The sequence below is a fragment of the Maylandia zebra genome, linkage group LG7, assembly GCF_041146795.1.
Source record: "Maylandia zebra isolate NMK-2024a linkage group LG7, Mzebra_GT3a, whole genome shotgun sequence".
NCBI classification, from domain to species: Eukaryota; Metazoa; Chordata; class Actinopteri; order Cichliformes; family Cichlidae; genus Maylandia; species Maylandia zebra.
This window is the reverse complement of record NC_135173.1, coordinates 6,273,490-6,297,284: the sequence shown is the minus strand read 5'-3', so window position 1 is coordinate 6,297,284 and position 23,795 is coordinate 6,273,490. Positions and strand designations below refer to the sequence as shown.

Below are 23,795 nucleotides of genomic sequence, written 5' to 3'. Positions count from 1 at the left end.
TCTGCCTCGCCGATGCAAGCACAGCATACGGAATACGAATGTATTAAAATGCGGAGTATTTATACTCTGGATATCAATTATCATAATGGCTACCTTTTTTGTAATAACACACAATCGTCTGACATCACACAAACACATAAAACGCACAGCGGTGCACTTGCTCCGCTCCTCTTGGAACCCTCCTTCCCACGATCCGCCCACCATCTCGGGACTAAAGTCACGTGTCTCACCGCCTAGTGTGTCTCTGCTAACCGACTCCACCACAAATCAAACTCACCCAGCGCCCGGTGGAGAGATAAAGGCAGATGGGAAAGAGTGTGGCGTGCACGCACAGAAAGCCCTTACGACGCCAGTGGACTGTAACGGAGAACGTCCAATAGCGGCTATCGGGGTGAAGCGAAATGCGCTCATTTTTTTCCCACAGAGTAGGAATATGACAAGGCGTGTGAACAGGACGGGAGATGAGCTTCACACAGTTTCGGAGACCCTCTTCTCCTTGTGATCTTACCCAGTACGCCTTTGAGCCGCAGGGCTTCGGGCGTGTAGAGGACAGAAAGCGCACCGCACAAAGCCGCTCCAGCTCAACTGCGGATCGGAGAATTTTTTTTCTGCCTGTATCTTATTAAAATCTGCTGGAGTACTGTGTGCCAAGAGGAATGGTGGCCGTCACCATGAGGGTTCTTTCAGCGAACTTGTTTTCTCTGCTCCTCCTGTGCGCCCTCGCAAGTGTTTTCTACGTCTGGAGCGCACTGGAGGACCGTTTGGAGCGACACAAACGGAGGTTCTCAGTACCAGGTGCAGGGTCCTTTCACCAAGCTCTCCCAGTGGACCTTTCAGCCAAAACTTTCCGTGCATTGCTTGCTGTCCCAGCGGCACAGAGACTGCACTTTGGAGACAGACTAAAGACTCGCCTCAACCTCACCAATCAACCTGTCTCTGCAGGAAATCGAGATTACAATATGAATGGGGATAACAAGAGGTCAGCCCCGCGGGAGGGCCCGGTCAAGTTGTCCCCATTGGAAGACGGAATATTTTGGAACGAATGGCTGGAAGATACCCTTCCTGCGGGATTCACGGAGGAATATGCTCTGGCTTGGCAAAAGAAAGCGAGGACGTACCGGGTGGTGAAGCTGGAGCCGGGATGCGGCAGGATATCCAATCAGCTTGCCACGTTTGCAGACGGGACCAAAGCTTGTGTGCGTTACGGGATAAACGCGGACCAGGTGCAGGGTGAAACTTTGACTTATTACCTTGCACGTTTGCTTGGCATCACAAACCTGCCCCCTCTCGTACTGTCCCAGCTGGACAGTGACAGTGAGCAATGGGAAAGTGTGAGGACGCGGATAGATGGTTTACAGTGGAATGACCGAGCCGTGGTTTCTCTAACTCAGTGGATCTCCAACCTGACAGGGGTCATCACACCTGCGCCGCTGAGACAGGAGAGCAGCGGGCTGCATCCTGCGCTCAAGGAGCTCTGGAACAAGACAGCGGTGGAGCTGCTGGAGCTGATGCAGTGGACAGACCTGATCGTATTAGACTACCTGACGGCAAACTTTGACAGGCTCGTCAGCAATTTGTTTAGTCTGCAGTGGGACTCCCGTGTAATGGAGAGAGACACGAACAATCTCCTGAAAACCCCTCGCGGTGACCTCGTATTCATAGACAACGAGGCCGGATTAGTGCACGGGTTTCGAGTGTTAAACATGTGGGAGAAATATCACAATACAGTCCTGAGCTCTGTGTGCGTGTTTAGAAAAAGGACCACGCAGCGCGTGGCAGAGCTGCACACGCGCAGAGACTCCAGGCAAAGGCTGCTGGAGCTCTACAGAGACAGCGAGCCTTTGTCTCAGGAATTAGGATTTCTCTCAGATGAGCACGCCGGTGTTCTCCAGGACAGGATAGACAGATTATATACACACATTGTGCATTGCAAAGGAAAATACGGCCAGCTGTGAACATTCAGCATGCACAGGTGATGGATTTGTTGTCTGCCTGCACAGTAATGAGCTTTGCAAACGCAGCTGGCACACCTGTGCTAAGCTGATGCGCATTACACAGAAAAAAATGTCTTGAATATCCAGCTGAACTACCTCCTGTGAATAGAATGTGTTTCCTAGTTTATCAATGAATCAGTTTGACACGTTTATAAACTGAGATGTTCACTGTTCGCCTCACTGTGAAGAATGACCCTGTCTTTACTTCACCCCTCTGATGTTCACCTGAATATGACTAAATGTAAAGAGTAGACTATGCGTGGTGGGTATCATAAACTACCCCTTCATGTGCGGTTTGGATTGTTGATTTGTGTTCAATAATCCCAATGATAAACTCCTAAGCCTTAATGTAAGTTGACTCTTGAATATTGTATTTCTGTTGACGTTCAGCTCGCTCTTTTAGAGAAGATCTTTTGCACACACATTGCCAGCACCTGCACTCTTGTAATTGTGTTTGGATAGCGTACTTAGCCTTAATTTCACAGGTGGAGCATATTCATTTGTGCATTTGTCTGATGTAAATACTGTCTGCCAACCTGTTTTGGAAATTTGATGCTAAACTAATTTAATGTGCTTTTTAACATTCCAAAAAACTCTTGTTTTTTTTTATAAATATGCTGTAATTTAACTTCTCTGTTAATGCGTATTTTGTATGCAGTTTGTTCTTAACTGCCTTATTAGAACGCATCAAATATTTACCTATTTTGTGTGGAGTGCTGTTTTTTTTTTTCTTTTTTCCTTGTTTTTGAAGCCTCTGTTGCCTCTGTACTTTCCCATATAGTGCTCTCATTGTACTGTAGAAATATCTTGCACTGGCACACTTCCCCAGGAGCCATTCTGTCAGCCACAGGCACGCTACAACAGGCGTCTCTAATCCCCTTTATAATCTCACCCAGAATGATGAACTGAAGGAGACGAGTGACATTATTTGACATCATTTGAAAAGGAATTTGCTGTTCCCTAACTATATTATGACATTTCATAGCTATACCGTATATTGCAGAATATTTTTCGCATAATATAAATTGGTCAACCTATAAGCAGTCTGCCTTACTGGTTGCATGTGCTGCATGTGCTGTTAATGAGTGTTTTGCCCTCAGTGGAGAGACTTGTTTACGGCTTTTTATGGGTTGGAAATGTAACCGTGAAAGGTTTTCAAGAGAAAAACCTCAAGGCCAGCTGCGTTATTTCGCTGTATAGTTTGTGCTGTCACTTTACATCAGCACATAATTTTTTTAATTTGAACCTTATAGAGCCATACTTTTCTTATTCGTTCCACTACAGGCCTACTTCTGTGTCTGATCTCTGGTTCCAGACTTATGAGCACATCTAAGGGAAAGACAGTGATCAAACTTTTGACAGACTAATTCTTTCCAGCCTTTTGCTATCCTAGAGCCCATCTGGTTTCTTTTAAAATTTCTTTATATATGTTCAACTCCAGGACATGCCACAAACTGTTTGCGCGACTCCACGAAGAGAGATGAATGCACCTTGTAAAATAGTGGCTCGATCTTTGTACTTATGCTTTATTTCATGGTTTACGGCATGTTTCAGTGAATTGTTCTTCTGCCTGCTAGGTCACTGCATAAAGGGAGACAGGCAGCAAAGGTGTAAATAGGTGTAACTGGAGGCATTCTGCTGTGCTTCAGCTGTAATAGGGACTTGGGGATCAATATGTGCACTGACTGGCGTGTAGGCGAAAGAAGGTCATGTTAATGTGCTGCCTTTTCAGTTAAAATAGGAACATGTGTTTCAAGGCCCTTGCAAAATCTACACTTGCAGCTGGGTATGGTGCTCCAGGCATGTCTGTTAATACCAAACACTGCAAAGAGATTTACAACCGGCTGCAGGCTCTGGGGATTAAAAACAATGCAAAGCTAAGGTCTGCATGTCGAAGACAGACTTGTGACCTTTCCTCCTTTCTTGCCTCGCATGATTTCCCCTTCCGTATTCCATCCACACCATGCCCATCTTTTTGTGCATCTGTCTTTGCTCTTAACATCACTGTCAGCTTCATTTATTACCTAAATTGAAAATGAAAGTTTCATTTTCCTAATTAGTTTTTTTGTGGATTCCTTTGCACAAGAAAGTCATTTTTTAACCCGGGTTTCCTGCCAGCTGTAATCACACTAATGGGGTATTTCAAAGAGGTTGTTGAAACACCCTTAACTGTTCACATATGTTCTTCCTTCACTCTTACTGCCTTGCTTATTTCAGATAACCACACAGACTTCATGAGGTCTTTTTTTCCCCACCCAACACCAACAAAATCTTCATACAGATAAGTTTGTGTAGTTGTGTGATGAATGGAATCCGTCCTAGCTTGTGGCATCAGTGCAGCAGATTATTTTACTTACAAGTTAATACGTGTCAGTTTTCTTCTGTTTCCTGCAGATGTGTTCGTTTTTTTTCTGTGTAAGTACAGACAGCCAGGGGCTAACAGCACGCCCAAGCACAGACCCCAGGTACTCGAGCCAATCTTGTTCTTCTTTGTGCAAATTTCAAACATTCCTGAGGAGCTGAGGGAGGATCATCTCCACGGACACACCAGCACACACAGACACTTCTCAGGCACTGAAGCGTCCCAGCTGTGTACACAAACCGCTGTCAACGTTGACTCAGATCCTTTTTCATCTTTTTTTAAAAAAAATAAATTACAGCATGCTACATTTTATTAGGAACAGAAAGACATTTCAGTAGATGCTAATTATTGTTGCTTTCTTGCTGTAAGGTAAGTGAGAGTCTAGTCAGTTTGGCGTCAGGAGGCTATACAGCCACAATCTTATTAACTAAAAGGAAAATCTACTTATCAGCTCTTCTAAATCTCACAAATAAACCTTTTACTGTATCTTGTCTGCTGAGTCCATATACATTAAAGAAAGAGTAAAATGATGTGACTGTGCTGGTTTAATAAGATTTAAGATTAAATTTTTCTTTTGGCCAAGAGGAGTGACTCCTCCAAATTCTCAGCCAACTGCCTGGCGAACCTATGGCGACAACAAGACTATGACAACACCTGCCAAGAAATATTCTGGCACACACTACCCTGTAAATTTGCTTGTTGTTTCTACACTTGTTGAGCTGTGCATTTAAGAGTAAAAACAAGGCGTAACATATCAGATACTGACTTCTGGAGTTATTTAATAGACTTTAGATGTTTTTTCTATTTTATTTATTTCAAGAAAACAGGACTGCTTTTGTCAGACCGTGCCAAAAAAAGAGCATTTTCCCAGACACTAGGTGACAAACTGACTGGTGGCCCGTGAGTGGAAGAACACAACTTGCATTGTTTCACAGCTACACAGTACAAGGAACTTCCTGCGCATGACTGAATGATTTCATTATGAAACTCAGGAAGAGTCACTTAGTCACAGCTGAGTGGATTCGGGCCATGATGGTTAAACTGGGGGGGGGTTGGGGCAACGACTCGAGGGCCTTTGACAATGCAAGCACTGGACATGCAGGCTGTGGTGTGCCTGAAGAGCTGGCACAAAGACTGAATTTGTCCAATCCAGGGCTGGAAGTGCGAGGCCAAAGGCTTTGTGCATTCTTGTACAGCAGAAAGTAATGAGAAACAAACTAAGGCGAGAAGGGGAATGCACATGCATCATGGAGAAAAAATATGTCAAATATCTGAGAATGTGCAAATTAACTGAAGTAAAAGTTAAATATTATTTTATGTTATGTTGAACATTTGCTAGTTTTATCACTAGTTAAAAATGTCTTAATTTGCTCTATGATTTTGAAGTTCTTTGGGTAACAATTCATGAGACCTCAGATCCAAGCTATAACCCCTCTGTCCAGGTTTTCCCACCATTAAAACCATGCCAGGTTAATTTCTTCTGCCACTGTGCCCTTGACCAAGGCACTGACTTACAATTTGAGGTGATCCCTGGTGTCTCCATGGTGGCTGCACACTGCTACTACTACTACTTACTAAAGTTTGCTGATCCTGCTTGTTGTTTTTCCACACTTTTAAAATACATTACCACTGCCATTGACCGCTATTGAGCTTTAGGCTCCCAGGTGCTGAAAGACAAGGATTCTTTGTCCCTTTCCAGTCATCTCTGTACTTTCCCGCAGCTGCCACCCGTGCAGATTGTCAAAGAGATTACAGCGAACTTGTTTTTTTCAATCACAGAAGTGTGTTACCGCTACTGCAAACATCTTTTTTCCCCCTCAATCTGTGATGACAAACCCTAAGTCAAATCTTTGATCTCAATAGTTTACGTAGACAGAAATATAGACAAGTCATTGTCTATATATAATGATAGTATAAGGCTTGGAGCAATGTTGTAGCCTACAGAACACAGATGCAGATCTGCAAATAATCCGTTAACAGTTTTAGAAACAAGAACTGTTTAGCCTCAATTTGGTTTCCCTCTATTTTCCCTTAATGCGATTTGCTTCACGCTAGTCATAGGATACATAAAAATAAATCCTGATTCATTTCAGCACTTAAATCCATCCTGTTTGTCATGCTGCGCTCATCAAGCTCTGTCTCCAGAATGTCACACCGTAGCCTGCAGACAGTCATAAGCTTGAGTTGATTTCATGTTCAACATTTCTATTTGATATCATAAACACTATGTCTACAGATATGAGAACAGGCAGGAAAGTCTACTGTCCAACATATCTACAGCACATTTATCATAAACGTTTCTTCCCTTCTTCACTTAGCAGATGTGCAAAATGGGAAAAAAGCAATTAAACTAGTTTCACCATGATGCTTTATGCCAGCATTTTAGCGAGTTTTGTTTTAATTTCGAACCAGGAAGTGAAACTTAAGATTTCTAATCTCTTTCGTTTACTTTGGCATGACATTGGCTCCCTTGTAGGGGGCCTTGTTGTGTTGAACTGTTTTGCTTCTCCCCTCTTGCATAGCATTTGATCAACATCCTTGATAAAAGTCGATATTAGTGAAGCTTGTCAGTACAGAAAGCGGACCAGTTTTAAGTAACATGCAGCTTTTCTCATTTGCATCTGGATTCATCTCTATCTCTATGTAAATGTGAATTAGTATGCTCATGGAAATGACTTCTTTCCACCCCAATCTCTTGCTAGGAAGGAATAACTGATCATATCCATGGGGTGATAATCTATCATTTTGTTAGTGAATGTGCATTAGCCTAGCTCAGGCTTTGACCATAATTAAGATATTTCTGTGCAAATGCTATAAATGGGGAGGCTATGAATCAACCCCAGCACCGGACTAATTAGCAAGCTGGACATGTTTTGAATGGGAGGGATGACTTTTTCTAATTCTGCAAAGCTGTATGTAAATGCTGAAACACGTCAAACAAGCTTTGTATCTTATTGTTCAGACTTTAAAGCGCATACTTACTCCTAAAGTAGCCGTTTCTTTTTTACTTTGTGTACTTTTTGTCAGTTGAGTATTTTAATGTGTTGTGACCTTGCCATAAGGGCTTTACAGTTGCCATGCCTGAAGCACAGGGAGAATCGATACGCAGAAGGGCACGAGGACGTGTGATACTTGATGACAAAATACCCACAACCTGCTGAAACAACACATTCCTTCCTGCTTGCTGACCACTTGCTCTCTGAATGTTAGTGTTAGCTGGAGGCTATACCCTGTCGGAGATCTGAACTTGGCTACTCACAGTAGTCATTTTGAATTATAGCACTTATTGCCTGTGCTGGGCTCAGTAATCTGGCCATTTCTATGTAAATTGGGCTTTGTGCCACCATAGTGGGCTTTTCTGTTCGCTTATGCAGCGGCTTGCCTCATCCCATAATGGTCCACCGTTACAATGAAATGATTAAAGCTAACTGTGAGAAAATGTCATGACAGTCAATCAGCTGAGTAGATAGGTCAACATAAGTATAGAAAGAAGAGGAAAGCACTCAGCCATGTGCCGTTGAAGACAGGTATAAGATTCAAGCAGCCATTTTTGGGTTGCATCCAGGTGCTTGCGTGTCTCTTTACATGGGGGAAGAGGGAAGAGCTCACTGGAGACAAACATTAGGGGAGGTTTATGGCTGACTCTGCGGTATCATTGTCATTTGCACAAGATTGGACATGCCTGAGCGAAAGAAAAATTACACTGTAGGTTATGTAGTGCTCCTGGCCATCTGGTACAGCCAGATCAGCTGTGAGAACATTTCACTCTCTTATTCTGTTTACTATGCTTATTATCACTTCTAGTTTTGCTCTTATAACTGCCTGGGGCCGATTTTCTTTCAGAAAGTTTTTATGTTTTTTGCATAAATTCTGATTTTTTTACTCTTTAATACCACCAAACACTCTTTACGCAAGCAAAGCAATCATGTCTCTTACAGATATTAACTTCTCTGTGTCCTTGACAGCAGTATCACTTAAAGGCATCACTATATTGAATTATCCAAAGAAAAATTGGTTTCTTTAAACTCTTTTCAAATCAAGCACAATGTAAATGAATTGTGAAACTTTTTTTGTCTCCTCTTTTTCATTGTCACTACTCAGTTCTCCTACCTGTATCCCACTCTACTAAAGCAGATCTTTTCAACATCGTGTTGCTCTGACAGACAATTTCAAGAACTGCCTCATACGCTAACAGCTTCCTATCGAAGATGATTTATTAATATTTTTATGTGAACATGTGGATCGTGTGGTTTGACTTTAACGGCAGCAAGTTAGAGTAGATTTGCTGCTGTTATTGCCTCTTGTGTCATAAAACTTTAATTTAAAAAGCCAATACAGTTCCATGCAACTACACCGTGATCACCCTGTCTTCCTCAGATATGCAGCTTTACTGATAGATTTTTGAGAAGTGTCAAACAGCCGCTGCCTGCAAAGGTGACTTCTTGCATTTGCTTGTGTAACAACATGAAACCAACAACCATTAATGCTAACATCCACATCCGCTGTGAAGCGACGGAGCTAACTGCTGCACTGCTGTATCATAACAGCCAATATAAGAATCATGAAGTAGCTGGAAAAGTGGACAAAATCAAGAGAATGGATGATATATGTATGTATATGAGCACTGAGAAATGTTTGTGTCTCTCAGAGATGTTTCTTTTCTTTCACACCTGTAATCTGACTCATCTCAGATAACAAGACGAAGGCATTCAGGCCTCCCACACATGCCGCAACAGCAATTATACTCTGACACAACTACAGGGTGAGGCTTGGTGTCTAGCATTCCACGACACCCTCAAATTACCCAAACCAGAGGGGAAACAATACAGGGTGTAGTGGTTCATGTTGATCCATGCTAAGAGGCAGTTCAAGTAGCAAACCTTTGTTTTAGCCTTACATTGTGCTATTCTGCATAAAATCAATCAGAACTGAAATCTGGAAAGCGGGAGGTTTCAAATATGAAAAAGAGCACTTGACAGAAAAGATGCGGTTATGTGAAATTCAGACAGACATATCGATTTTATGAATCAGCAGGTCTGAATTCATGAAAAACACACACAACAAAAGCTTTGATATAAAGATGTGGCTCCTGACCTTGTCCCAGTTTTTTCAGGGCTCTCGCTTTTCAAGTTTTCTTCTTTACCTTTTCCATTAATAACGCTATTTTCTCATCTCAGTCTATTTCTTCACATCTATTTGGCTCCTGCAAATATTGCCACTGTGAGATCCTCTGAGCATTGACTGACTGTATGTGGGGTCTAATCATCTGGGTTGGTTACAAAGACATCTTCCCCATAATCAATGCCACTGAAAGGGAAACTAAATCTTCTTAGGTTCCCACAAACCTTTGTAATATAGCACTGTCTACCACAGGGGGAATATCTATTTTCTCACATTTTGACTCTTCTTTTTTTTTCCCTACATCTTCGATTTTTGAACCACCTCATTTATTCTTTACATTATCCTTTAAAAAAGAAAGAAGGAGATTTATTGTATACTTGGAATTTGAAATACATCATCAAAGCATTGTATACTACATATGAATCAATTTTAATGGTACAAATTATGGCTTCCAACCAGGAAATAGAAAGGTACAGAAAACTTCCATCTACAGAGCGCACTCAAATGAATTTGGCAATTAATGTGTTGACTTATCTTCCTCCTGTTTTGCCTTCTTGCATAGATGTAGAGTACACTTGTTATGTCGCCTGCAAGTTGTCGTTCCAGACCCAACAAACAAGGTCATGCATAGTAAAATGATTAGCAGATGAAATGACAATAAACTGACAACAATTTTGCTAATGAATCAATCACTGATGTCCGTTTTGATTTATGCAAATTGATGTGGATTGTTTGTCAGGCAAAACAAGCAATTCAGGGATGAGTTCAAGGAAGCTGGCTGTGTGTGGAACCCCTCCCCCAAACAGTGATTATCCATTCATAGGACAGCAGCTGTAACTGGGGCACGGCAGGTCTGTCCAGCTTTGGATCTCTCCATCTGTTGAGGGAGTGTGCGTGATCATGCTGTAATAAGAGAGATACTCAACATTTACACAATGTAAATGATATATAGTCTCATACAGAGTATATTCATATACGAATATACGAATTTTTATATAAATATATGAGTAAGGCATTTTTTCTACTGACCTTCTCTTTATTAACAAGTATAATCTGCATTCTTCCCAGAACAGTGTTACATGTTATCATGTTTAATGATTACCTCTCATTAATAAAACTTTGTCCTGAGGAATTACTAACCTATGGCTCAGCATGTTTGCGACACTGAACGTAACCTCCTCCTCCTCACGTGCATTAGTTACCATGATAAATAAGCCAAGTTAAAAGAAAGCCATCTTTGTGATATTAAAAATCCTGGCTTTAGGCTCATACATCTCACTAATCCATTAATCTTGCTTCATACTGCACCCTTTCTCCTTCATAATGATTGCGGTTAATTTCCTACAGAGATACATTACCACGGTAACTTAAGCTGTACACGTAATAACTCGCTAAGAAGCAGGTTGCATTTGAGGACAGAGAAATCACAATTCGCCACCAAATGAACATTCGCTTTTCAAAGAAAATAAGATCACCATTTTCACCGAGAAGACATCATGGGCATCAGTGCATTAATAATGCGAAGATCTCTTAAAAGACAAGAGCTCTTAGAGACTGACTTTGGCTTTCCCTGACAAGCATCTGTATAAGTGACATAGATTCTCAGGGGAGGAAGCTGCTGTTTTAGTGTTCTATAATCCTTCTCATATAAATATAACCCTAAATCAGAGACTCATTAAAGCACATTATAAGATTTAAAATGGAGCCAAGAAACAAAAAACTAATGAATCATGCACATGCCTTTATGGCAGGCCAGTGATTCTGATTAATTCACTTGCGCATTTGCCCAGTTTGATATTTCTTTCTATCCTTTCTGGCTTGAGCTGGCTTCAGCTTTTAGCTGACATTAAGAATTTAAACTCTTGTTTGCTTAGGGAGCAGCATGGTGGTCCAGTTGGTAGCACTGCTGATTCACTACAAAAAGGTTCCTGGTTCAAATTAAACCCACAGGTTGTATAGGGTGCTTTAGGGCATGCCCCTTTGTGCCTTGGAAATTTGCGTCAGTTGAAATGTATTACTCTATTAGAGTTGCACAAATTGTAATTAACTAAATTTACATGCAGTTTACATTAGCAGACCTTAAAGGGGCTTAGGCAGAGCAAGAAGGGCAACATTTGCAAAGCAGTAAGAAAGATCACTTTATGAGGAGCAAAGCACAAATAATTAACACTACAGGAGTCCTGCTGGGCAGTATGATTATTTGATTTCATATTTACTATACTGTCATTATTTGATAAATGAGAAGAACTGATTGTATTTCAGATCATACAGAAGCTGTTACCCACTGATATGCAGATGTGCCTTGAAATTTTGGCTTGCCCTTTGGTGTGCCTTGGGCACCAATTTTTTGAAACTTCTTGGTCTAAAGGCATGCATGCTAGGCTAATTGTTACTCTAAACTGGCTGCATACGTGGGTGAGGATGGGTGTATGCTCTTTGAGGAACGTGCAACATGCTCAGGGTGTACTGAGACCCAAAGCTGGACAATCAAATAAATGGGTGGATTGGAGTTTCTGTCTGCTATTCTCATGAGAAATATGCACAAATTTGTTCTTTGATAATTTGGGTATGTTGAACTTGTTTCGCAGTACTGCCCCAGGGCTAATTAGTTCTGTGTTGAATAACAAGAATGTTCCTATTTTCATGTCTTTTCCATTGATTTTTGGCCAGAGAGGGATTTGTAACTGTAGTCTAAATCTTCAGCATGCTGTTGAAAGTACAACAAATGTTCTCACTTTTTCACATTTTAAAATGAGCTAGCATTGTCAGGGAATTTATGAATTAACGTTAGCTTACTTTGCTGGCAATAACAACTGCCGAAACTAAAGATCACAGAGATGAGCCTTTTTTTGGATACTTGAAATGAGATGATTTCATACATGTTTATCATCATCATCATCATTCTAAATTGCCCATAGAGAATGAAAATTTGACAGGAATAAAATTAAATTGAATAAGCATTTTTTTTCTCTACCAGAGGGGGGAAAGGTAGGTAATGGTGGAGAAATCCTGGCTAAAAAAATAAACACAGATTCCTCAGTAATGCAAAAGATCAGCAGTGGTTCTAGACAAACAAATTCAAATTGTATTTGGTCACATATTATAGTATACCAAGGGAGACCTAAAGGCAACACATCTGGTACATAGATTAAAACAAATTGCTGCTCACATTGACACAAATGGAGGGCACTGTAGCGTCTCTGCTGGTAGACACATGGGTAACTCAGCTTCCAGCACAAGAACAACAGAGTTAGGCCAGGTCCCACGACCCCGGCCACGTTTCATTTTTATAACCCCCAGCCTTTTCCAAAACACCCCACTGTCATCATTTATTTCCCTGCAACTTCTTTCCGTAAAAGGTTGCCACTGGACATGGAAGCCTGTATCACACACCGTTGTTGTCATCTTGTAAAAACAGTAGCTGTGTGCATGGGTACAAATGTGCATGCTTTCAGCAGGCTGTTTTCCATGCTTAATCCGGTCTTCAAAGGCATATTGCTTTACATATAACACCTAAGATCCGCCAGAACTAATGCATTAGCTTTGTTGGCTGTCAACACGTTGCCCCTCATAGGTAAGCATGCATGAACCCCACCCCCACTCCCCCACCCCTTCCTGCTCCCCTTTACCCCTCCCAGGTGTTCCCATAACTCACTCGGGCTCAAATCCTATATGGGCATTCCAGAACTTCAGAGGCACACCGGCAGATGAGAGCCTGGATTTATGGCTTGCTGATGGACATTGGAGGGGGAGGCAGACTTGCTGCTGGGAGGGTGACAGGGTCCACTTCAAAGAGGAGGAAGCGTTTGTTGTTTTACTCCGCGGTGCTCAGTGGTGCACATGTATGAGCACTCTCTCCCTCTGAACGTCAGACAGCCGGAGTGTTCAGTCCCTAGTTTACACATTGTTATCTGTTCAGATAGCTTTCATTTAATTTTTTTGATTCCTGTATGAAGAGAGATGTCAGTTTGCACCTTTTGAAGTCCACCTTTCTCATCCCCACACATCGATAGGCACACAGAGCTCTGATTTAGCCTGTTATTTTTCATATCAAACGTCACCCTTCAAAGATTGCTTCAAATCTTTTTTTAGTGCACCTGCATATAATATCTTGCACTTAAAAGCCACCTTGTTCTGCGCTATTAGAGTTTGCTGTGTGCCTTTGATATAATACGATAGGTCACAGACTAATGGGTGTGTTTGTATTTGCGCGTGAGCACGCTGTCGTTCCCATCCAGCTAGTGTTACATCGCAGGGGCCCACGTGAGTGAAGTTGATGGATGTGTGGAATACTGTCGTTTCTCTGAGCAGATGTGTAATGAACCCTGCTTTGCTTCCGTAACATTTGGGTTGACTGATTACAAACAAATGCCATTTAATATGCAGGGGTGCTGTCTCTTAACAATGCAACAAAGCTTCATAGATGAGATTATACATAAAATATGAGTAAAGACGCCCTGCTTTTGTCCACAGCGTGCAGCTTTTTAAATTAAAGCTGTGCCATTATCAAGTTTTCTCTCCACCCGCATGAAAGCACCACCCAGGATGAAAATGAAGCTGTGTGATGATTCATGTACAATTTTCCCATCTTATGTATTTCTTCAAAGCCACTTTTCACTTTTTATGGAAGAAAGCATTTCCAAGTATATTTATTGTTTCAACTTTAAAGGCTCACATTGTTGCTTCTTTTTCTCATTCCCTCTGACTTTGCTTTTCAATTTTTCTTCTTTGAGCATTCCAGTTCTATCCATTGTTAAGGTAGAAAAGCTGCAGTAAATTGTGGCTGTTATTCCCAGTAACCAGGGTGACTCAAAAGGCTCCAATCCTCCCGCTGCTTAATCAGACCACTGTTTGTTCAATCTCCTTTTTCTCATGGTCCTGCCTGCCAACTAAAACTAATCAGGTATTATAAGAAATTAAAAACAGGCTCTTTATCCTCTCTCACACATGTGAATTTCAGACACTTCTACACACCCAGTATTCATTCCTATAGAGCCACATCATATATCCTGCTCCACTTTTGTCTCTGCACATGCTCTCAAATCATTTTTCATCTCTACCCCATGCTGGGAGCCTCTCTTACCTGCCTCATCTGAGTCAGTAAGGGGATCTGCAAAAGCCTCATACTAGATGTGTGCACATTGTGAGTGTGATGCTGGCCCTGAAGTGACACGGAGAGGGTATAAATAGAGCAGGCCCACAGATCACTGTGCCAGACAGAATGTGGCATCTGCTGTGCTGGGAGTGCAAAGTGTTTGAGAGCCTGTAAACTCCCCACCATTTCTCTTCCCTCCCCTCTTCCTCTCATCTTTCTTCCTCCTCTATATCTCTGTCTGTCAATTCCCTCCCCCTCTCTCCTTTTTCCGTTACTTTCTTACATCTTCTATGTCTCACCCTCCTTCTGTCTTATATTCCCTTTGCCCTCACACTCTCCTCACATATTGCTACACATCTGCTGCCATGTGTTGAGTGTTACGAAGCAGTCCCACTTTCAGGCTATAAGATCCTATTTCTAAACACAGGGAGGAAACGAGAGAGGGGGGCAAAGAGAGATAAACACAGAGGAAGCATGAAAAAAGCAGTGGCCCTGCAGTGGTTCACATCAAAGCCTCGATTTCATATTTAACATGGTTTAAAGAGTCCTCTGATGCCGTGCTACACATGTAGCCATGGGATTATGTGGTATATTCGCGAGGAAATTTTAAGCAAGACACGCAACTCTGTAAGCACAGGAGATAAAAGCAAAATCTCTGCAGGTTACTTCATTTCAAAAGTCGTCATCGATGCTTTGATTTATCAGTTTATGTCCCTGTTCTCAGTAAAGCTTTTATAAAGTGAAGTTAACCTGCACGGCTCTCTCTTTGTCAGAACATAATGTGTGAATATGACATTAATGCATAGCCTCTTCCAATGTCAGTCATACTTTACTCCTACGTTCCTCCTTTTACATCAACGCATCACACACAAAAAATCAATTAAGAAGAAATTTCTTGTAGTGCTATTGTAGGCTACTTGCTATATTCATTCACATACATCTTTTTTTATTATTATTTATTTATTTCCCAGCAGCACACCACTTAATCTCATAATCTGCTTTTACTGTGACTTAAGTTGTATTCCCTCAAAGGACAAACAGACAGCACAAGCGAGCACACATGCGCACGCACACATCTGCAGCGTCAGCCAAATTATTAAGCGGCTTAACTGTCTTTAGAGTTCCATTTCTAAAATGATTCATCCATTCTTCCTTCCTTGCGTCTTTTTTTCCCCTTCCTTCCTCTTTCCCTCCCCTGCGCCATTTTCCTGGACCCTCTCCACGGTCTGTGACAGGTAGTCTTCCACAACTGTTTGCTGACTCAGCACAGGAGTTCATATTGCACAGTGGCAATAGGACATTTGCAGCAACAAAGAGAGTTAAAGGGAGGAGCTGACATCAGGAAGATGGGGGACTATCCAACTGTCAGTCTGAGAACAACGGCGGGTCATCTTTTCATCCTTTTGTTTGCTCGCAGACAGTGTTCTCGCCTGTGAAGACGAAATTCAATCTTCATCCTTTCACTCACTGCTTTTCTGTCCCCTCTTCACATCATCCCGCCCTTTTGCTAAAACTATTCTCTGCTTCTGCCCTCCCTCTTAAACTGTTTCCCCTTCCTTCTCTCGCTTTTCTTTCCCATATCTTTCTTATTCTTTCCCACCATTCTGTCACTCACAGCAGCAGCAGCACACACACTCATACACACATATTACACACACAAAAACCGCTTCTTCGTTTCACTGGCCTCAGGCACAGTTGTTTGAGTGAATCTCTTTTCGTCTTTAAATCTGTAATTACCTCAGTGATTGAGCCAAATGCAGTCTCACTCCCCAATTTTCCTCTCTGTCAGAGAAAGAAATAATAAGGTTTATGTTGCCACCTTTTGACTGGCAGGTGTAGTGTTACTGTACGTGGGGAGCAATGCTAGAATTTGATCAGAGGGTACAAAAAATAATGGGATGTGCTTTAAAGATTTATTTCTTTTTGGTGAGGTTTCTTTGGGAAATACATTTCCTGTTTCCTTCTCCAAGCAAGAAGTGTGTAAAAACCATTTCAGTCATTATCAGCCCAATTTATCTACAAAATTATGCATTTCAGAGTAGACTTACCTTTGCTTGTTGCAAGATGGCACTTTTTAACTATTCAAAGGTGTTTCTTTCTTTTCCTCACTTGCTTTGTCTATCTCACGAAACACACTTACCTTAAAGCAGTTTTTCTTTCAGCATTTTTGTAAGCTGAATCCCAGACAATCAAGCATGAGTCCCAGAGGATACCATCTAGGGATTTGGAAGGTTTGAATGCATTTGGCACGAATATTCATCCCAAGAGCCTTCCAGGGCCACAACGATGCCAGGATGCCATACTTCAGGGGGCACAGAGGAGCATTGTCAATTGGCGCCCACATTTAGGGGCCTGCTGAGGGAAAAACACTGAATGTCATTGTTATGTAGCGCCAACGATCTGTTCTGTGTCCTCAGCTATGATGTCATGGCAGACACTAATCCAGCTGCGGCCAAGCACGCTTGACTATTGAAAAAGGTCATTAATCTTAGCACTCTATGATTATGCACTTGAATATTCTTGCATGCAAGCTACTTAATCAGATGTTAACATCACTTTGCAACCATATTTGTATTCACACAACTTCTTTCTAAGTTCTAGAGTTTGGAAAGTAATCAAAGTGGAAAAGATGCAAGTGGCGTGTGCTCTTTGCAGAGTGTGACTCAGTGGCAAGCACACACTTGTTTGCTATTGATGAAGCACAGATGTAGCACAAAAATGAGCATGTTGTGAGTAAAGCCAAGACATAACAACCTCAGACGAAGCACCCGTTGTGTATGACACACTGTTTTCTTACATTTTGGTCTGAGCAAAGAGACAGAATGAGTGTAAGCACAGATAGGTAGGTCTACTTTATTAACCGCAGACTCTTCTATTAAGTACAGATAATTCTAACACATAGTAGGGAACCATCTAAATAAGAAAATGTAGCAACATTTCATGTGATAGAAATTTTTTTCCTTGTTGTTGCTTCACGGCGGAGGTCTGACTGCTTCCACAAAGTAAACATTACTGAGCATCTGTGTTTTCTGCTATTTTTGAGGCAGCTTGTGGAAAAGGCCAAATCAAACATTATGACACATGGAAAATAACCCTCAGAATTTTCCTTCAAGAACATAAATGAGTTCAAACTAAGATATAAATGAAATATGACAATTTATTTGCGCTCTCATGCACATGACGATTCATGCACGTCACTGCAAAGCTGTTGTGATCACCTTTTCCTGGTTGTGAAACCCTTTTACCCTGATGGGGTAATGCTCCTATCTGTAGGGCAAAGGGGAGGCTGTGATTAATGACACTTTGGTTTTTGCCTGAGCCAGATCCCAGCCAAGCTACACCTTTGGAAAATGCAGCTCTGTACTAACATCTTCAAAACATCACAAGTTGGGCGATCGTAGCTCAAGAGTTGGGAGTTTGCCTTGTAATTGGAAGGTTGCTGGTTCAAGCCCCGGCTTGGACAGTCTTGGTCATTGTGTCCTTGGGCAAGACACTTCACCCGTTGCCTACTGGTGGTGGTCAGAGGGCCCGGTGGCGCCAGTGTCCGGCAGCCTCGCCTCTGTCAGTGCACCCCAGGGTGGCTGTGGCTACAATGTAGCTTGCCATCACCAGTGTGTGAATGTGTGCGTGAATGGGTGGATGACTGGATATGTAAAGCGCTTTGGGGTCCTCAGGGACTAGTAAAGTGCCATTTATCTTTTTGACGAACTGAGTTTCAGAGATGTGTAGATCCAATGTCCATTGAAGCCATTCTGGTACCTCACAAGGATGATTTGTTTTGTTTTTTTTTTTCCTTTAATTTGTCACCAGGCTCTGTCTTCTATGCCAGGCCTCCTCCACTGTATGTTCACACTTGTGATTTCTTGACAAAAAAACCCTTTCTTAATACATGCATTTCTGTTCTCACAGTCCATTACCAAAATCCCTCTTTTGGGCATGAATCCAATAATAACTTCAAGGATGGTCTCCTCCTAAGATATCAGTCTCTACACAAATCACCTTTTCAGCCTTGCAGATTAAGTTTCTCTTGGAAGTTTCTTTTTCTCTGGAGCCCAGAGAACTTCAGCACTATTGCTTGTCATCAAATAGTTCCGTAATAAATACTGATGTACTGATATACCATTCAGCCATAAGCGTTGTAGCTGTTTCTATGCATGTATACAGGGGAATCGTCTGATAACATAAACATTAAAGATGAGGTCCCAGATGTTTCTGCAACATAAAATAAATGTATAGTATTGTAAGGTCAAACTCTTGCAGTGGAACAATTATGCTGACCAAATGAAAAAATACAAGGGCCCAGTGCTTTGGGAATGCAGCCGACACACAAGAGTGGACCAGCTGCTGACATATTTTATTCAGAGTTTTTTATTTTGAGTCTGAGAAAACTTTTATTTTTTCTAAACAACCAGAACACAACTGTATCTGTTGATTTATTTGAAAAGACAAAGACATCTAATATTTCACGTGTGACCATCACGAAAAGTTAAATTAGTCAAATACCAAAAAAAAAAAAAAAACTATGTAAAATACTTAATCAAGACCATTTGGCATAAACATGCACCACCTAAATTACCCAGTTAATTACAATGATTACTGCCTCTTTTTTTCTCTGTTCTTCAAGAGTATAATTTATTTTTCCTCTTTCTATTTTTTTTTTCACATTTATTATATTAATTCAACTTGGATTACTCATTACTCTCTTGAAAGACAATGAAAGAAAAGTACAAAAACAGACTTCATCAAGTATAAATGTTGTTTTATATATATACCCTATACCATGTAACCTTCATGAGTCATTCTTATGTCACTCTAATTAAAAGAGGCTGATCAGGTGCAGGTGCATGGGGTTGCTGAGCTCTTTAGAGGTCCCAGCTGACACTCAAGCTGCTATAGAAACAAAACAAATTAAGAAAAACGAAATCCCTCTATACTTTCTGAAATGTTCTCCCACACATAGCAAATAAAGGACTAGTGATGTATGATACATTTCAAATTGCTTTAGGAATACAAGCTTAAACTTAATTGCTTCCACACACTAAACTGTGCATTGAGAATTCAGTGTCATCATATTAGCTGAGCTGGATGTTTGAGTCTGTACAACATTATTACCATCACCGTCCAGAGCAAAAGCAGACCTGGTTGCGCATGACTGCGCCGCTTCTATTGGTGTAAGACAGTAACTTTAGTCACAGAGCGTGTGTAAGAGGCTGATAAGAGCCAGGCACTGACAGTGCTTTGCTAGTTCAATTGCTTTGTGTGTACATTGCATAAAAAGGCAAGGAAAAAAAGAATGAGAGCAGTTGCTGACTTAAGTGTAAAATAATTTCCTTAGATTATTTAATAAGGCTCTGTGATTTTTTTCATGAAAAAGCCATATTCTTCTTTAAGAAGTTAAGCACTACTAATGCATTACAGGGGAATAATCAAGTAGTGTTGTTTTATTGCTAATGTATAATAATCCAAAGACTCCCAATTATACTTGATATAACCCATTGCTCTCATTCTGTCCATCTGCACCCAGTAATCTCATCCAAGACAGGAAACAGGCTTGAACAGCAAATACGAGGCAGGAGTCCCATGCGATTATTGAATAAATGATGTATTAATGTGAGGCCGCAGTCTTGTAATTAGTGTGAATGCTTGAAAAGCATTCACAGTATTGTTGTTGTAATCTTTATTATTATTATTATTATTATTATTATTATATTTTATTCTGTATTCCGTACGTTTTTTGTAATCCTACTCCTTCAAAACCGTTCAACTTAGAAAAACCATTCCAACACCGTTAGATTCCTATTCTTTTGGACAACACTGCTTCCATTTTTCATATTTTTAACATTTATATTTTTAATTTTATTCAACTTTATTCAACAAAAATTTATAATGTATTTCAATGGGGAGACCCTTCAAATCCTCATTCAACTTACTCATTTTTAAACTCTTACTACTTCCACATACATTGACATAGAGCCACCATTCAAACTTTAAAACGAAGACAAGACATTCAACTATTCAACTTGCATTTATCTTTTCAATATCTATTATACTTTTTCTTCAGTTCCAGTTTAAGTTTCATGATGTTTTTTCACCCGTTTCAGAGTTTATAATGGGTGTGTATGGGACGGAATGTTGGGGCTAGAGTGAGGCAGCTCAACTGCTAGAGTGAGAGGAGCAAAAAAAATAATCTTAAAATCTTTTTTAAAACTGCTGCTGTGTCCGCAGCGTTTGCTCTACAGGTATGATTTTACCCTCAAAACGTAGCCATGGCTGTCCTCTTTCATCCAATGTGTTTACTATTGTACTAGGTGTTATGGTTCTTTCATAAATGTCACCAATGCACAGCCTCCTCCCTCCAACTCTTCCATAGACTCTAATGTTAAAATGGCTCAGAAGGTTCGTTTGAAAATCAGAAGAGCATGGTGTCTTTCCACTGTCACCACGTCCATATAATAAACTCCACAGACATGAAAACTGAGAATTTGGTAGACTAGACATTGCTGTCGCTCACAGTGAAAGAATTTTGTCAATACGACTTTTACTTTTCATTTGGGAACGATTTGTTTCGGCCTGACTTTTCTGTTCATTTTAAGCAGCAAAAGTGAGGTGCATGTCTGTGTCCGTGTGTATGGAGCCATTGGGTGCGGTCACTATAGCAACCAGGCTCACACCTGCCTGCTTAACGAGCTCTCTCTGCCACTCTGCCAAAATTAATCTTAAACACTTCTCTTTCAACTGCTGCTGTGTCCACAGTGTTAAAGCCATCATTTTACCCTCAAAACGTCGCCATCGTTGTTCTTTTTCCAACATCTTGTCTTTCAAAGCTCAGAGATGTAAACTTTTTAAACTGTGTGGGTCCAAGTGGAGGGATCACATTTTAGTCATTCAGTGATTCAAAGAATATGACCTTTTAATATTCTTTCAGATGTTTTCTGACTCTAAATGTTCTTTTCTCATTTCTTAGGTTTTTCTAATTTACAATTAAAACATTTTCAGCTTTTTTCCAACTTCTTCTTCTGTGTAACCTTCAGCTTTTAGCAGTTCAGCACTTTTGTTTTCAGGTTAAATTCGGGGTTTTTTTTTTATCTCATTCAAAATTTTTAACTTAAATTCAGTAATTATTTCATTTCAATGCATACATTCAGATTCAAGCATTCACACTGCAGTTTCTTCAGAAAATGCACTTTCTAGTTGTAACTATTTTAGGTAAAGTACTTGCATCCAGCTGGAGGAAATGCTGGCGCTCTTCCTCACTAACTAAAATATTTCCACTTTCAGGAGGGAGCCTTCAAAATATGTTTTTCTCCTTCCTCTTGAAATGAAATGTTAGTGAAAGTAGACAAAATATCTCTACCCTCTGTCTAAAAAGGAAAAGGGGGGGGGGGGACAAAAATCAATGTAACACGTCCAATAAAACCTCAAAATTAATTCTAAAGGCAAATAAACACCTCTATAAAACAACCTCTACAAAACTAAACACTGAAGCCTGTTTAAATGTTTTCTTGTAGGGCTGATGTATTCAGCGCAGTCTGTTTTAGATAATGCTGCGTGAATGCCGTGTATTTTCACTGGCTTTAGAGAATGTGGTGTTTATAGTACCATATTAAGATAATGTAGTTTTCCTTTAAACTGAAGCACATCGACAAGTTGAATGTTGGAATTGAGGGCATTTTGTATTCATGGCGAATGCTGTGAGCTCTTGACTGCACAATATTTAGGATGACAACACTTTTGAAAAATGCCGCCCGTTATCTCAGTCCTTCACACATATATGCGCTCTACTTGCACAAATTGTGCTTATTTTCATCTTCCCTCACCATAATCTCGCTCCTCGCTGCCTCCGATCAGTCGTGACAGGTGTCGCTCCTTTGCCCTGCACTCACGCGCACACACAAACACGCAGATGCACACACAGAAAATAAACATTAAAGAGTTCCTCCAATGGGGCATATCTCATAAAGCCGAAATACTAATTTAGCTGAAAAACTCTACTCGAATGAAAATAAAACTCCAATACGTCTCTTTTCACAGCAGTCTGTGTTCCAGATCAGCGTCGAAGGGGTTAGAGGTTTTATTCATGAACATTTAGCTGTCCTTCTTAATAAGACAGACTACAGGGATGTACAGACAACCTCACAAAACAGCTTATTGACTCTCTTTCATGTTTTCCACCTATGACAGGTGGAAAGAGTTGTGGCAAAGTCAGGAGCATCTAGGGAATGATCCAGAGGGCAAATGAGGAGCAGGGTGACAGAATGAAATATTAGCGAATAAGAGGGGGGCCATGGGGGAGGGGGTGCTGTTGAGGGGCGCTAACTCATTTTAAGAGTTCCTCCTCTGACAGACCAGTGCTGTTGCACTGAAGGACATTTAATCTTAAGACCCAAGGCTGACCTCGTGCCAATAAAACAATGTTAAAACTGAGGCATTAGGTAAGTGTTTTCTGTCTGCTCTGCTTGTCTGCCAAAGCTCCTTCCTTCACTCTTGGCTGGCATTTCTGAGAGCTCAATGTGCCTTGTGTTTCCAGCATCCATGTGCAGGCTTTTCTGAGCTGCACAAGCCCATTTTAGGTAAATAATTTTAGCTCCTATCGCGTGTCACATTTTGTTTCACTACAGTTCCTGGGTAGAGAAAAAAAGAACAGATCTCTCTACCACAGACCCATATTGTAGTTATATTGAGTGCTTATTCTAATGAATTGCAAGTCAATGAGCCCTTTAATTGTTCTCAGTTTTATGCAGAATGCAAGATGATGCTGTCTTTTGCTGTGCTGCAAGACAGTAATGACGCCATTAAACTTCCCACTGACGATGCAGCGAGGCTCAGTCATATACACATTCATACAAAGCTGAATGTGATTTTGCTGTGACGTCTGTGCTAACAGTTACAAGCCTTCGACAAATCTAATCCCGATTATGATTAAATGGCCTCTGAAACACAGCTTCACTTTCAATCCTTATGTCAAGATGCCAAGGCAAATATGATTTTGCCAGTTAAATATATTTTCATTGAGACGAAATCTTTTCTGGTAACAAGATATATGGGACAAGAGCTCTCCTCGACAAAGCAGCTCACAAACTTTGGCAAAAACAGCAGCAGGATCCATACTGAGTGGATGCAGAAGGCTTTTTTGGAACACGGTTTATGGCTATTTGTGACATGCCATTCAAATCGGACTAACAGTCAACAATTATTTGCCAAATATTGCTTGTGTGAAACCCAG

General features: G+C 40.9%; 1 protein-coding gene across 1 annotated transcript; it reads left to right on the top strand.

Annotated features, from left to right (window-relative positions):
• The first annotated feature begins 248 nt into the window (after nucleotides 1-248).
• On the top strand, nucleotides 249-5,110 carry fjx1 (four-jointed box kinase 1). Its single transcript, XM_004563404.4, has one exon. The coding sequence runs from the start codon at nucleotides 657-659 to the stop codon at nucleotides 1,953-1,955; it is 1,299 nt and encodes a 432-aa protein (XP_004563461.1). The 5' UTR covers nucleotides 249-656; the 3' UTR covers nucleotides 1,956-5,110.
• Nucleotides 5,111-23,795: the final 18,685 nt, after the last annotated feature.